General features: G+C 27.0%; 1 protein-coding gene across 1 annotated transcript in view; it reads right to left on the bottom strand.

Moving 5' to 3' along the window:
- Positions 1-253, bottom strand: part of CUNH1orf141 (chromosome unknown C1orf141 homolog) — a 22,578-nt gene extending 22,325 nt beyond the window's left edge. Inside the window, exon 1 of the mRNA XM_019646694.1 lies at positions 179-253. Within this exon, the coding sequence (XP_019502239.1) occupies positions 179-253 (75 nt within the window). The remainder of the gene's footprint in view (positions 1-178) is intronic.
- Positions 254-529: the final 276 nt, after the last annotated feature.

Below are 529 nucleotides of genomic sequence, written 5' to 3' on the forward strand. Positions count from 1 at the left end.
TTGCATATCTAATTAATTCTTTATAGTATTCACGTACATAGATGACTCTTTCAACTAATATAATTGTTTTTTACAAATTATATCCTCATATTAATGCATCATTAAAAAACAATTATTCATATTTTAAATGATGACCTTTTAATGATTAAATTAAATTTTAGCTTTTATTTTTACAAACCTTTATTCTTCTGGCCAAGAGTATCTTTGCTTGCTCATCCAGAATATCTAACTTCTGTAAGATTTTTTCTGTCATTGTCAGTCAGTAAATTCCTATTTAAAAAGGAGAAAAAGGAAGAAATCTCTAAAACAATTTAAAAATATAATTGATTATTTAGGCATAAGTTAAGAGATTCACATTTACATTACTGCTTTAAATAAAAAAACAAAACTATGTAGATCATAGAATAAATCATAGAACTCTAGAGGTACCCCAGTTTTTTTGATAGAAGGTCACATGTTCAGAATTCCCAGGTGTGTGTGGGTCCCAGGAATTTTTAAATGTATGATAAAGGTGAGTTGAAGAATGCTC

Source organism: Hipposideros armiger, unplaced genomic scaffold, assembly GCF_001890085.2.
Source record: "Hipposideros armiger isolate ML-2016 unplaced genomic scaffold, ASM189008v1 scaffold_106, whole genome shotgun sequence".
In the NCBI taxonomy this organism is placed as follows: domain Eukaryota; kingdom Metazoa; phylum Chordata; class Mammalia; order Chiroptera; family Hipposideridae; genus Hipposideros; species Hipposideros armiger.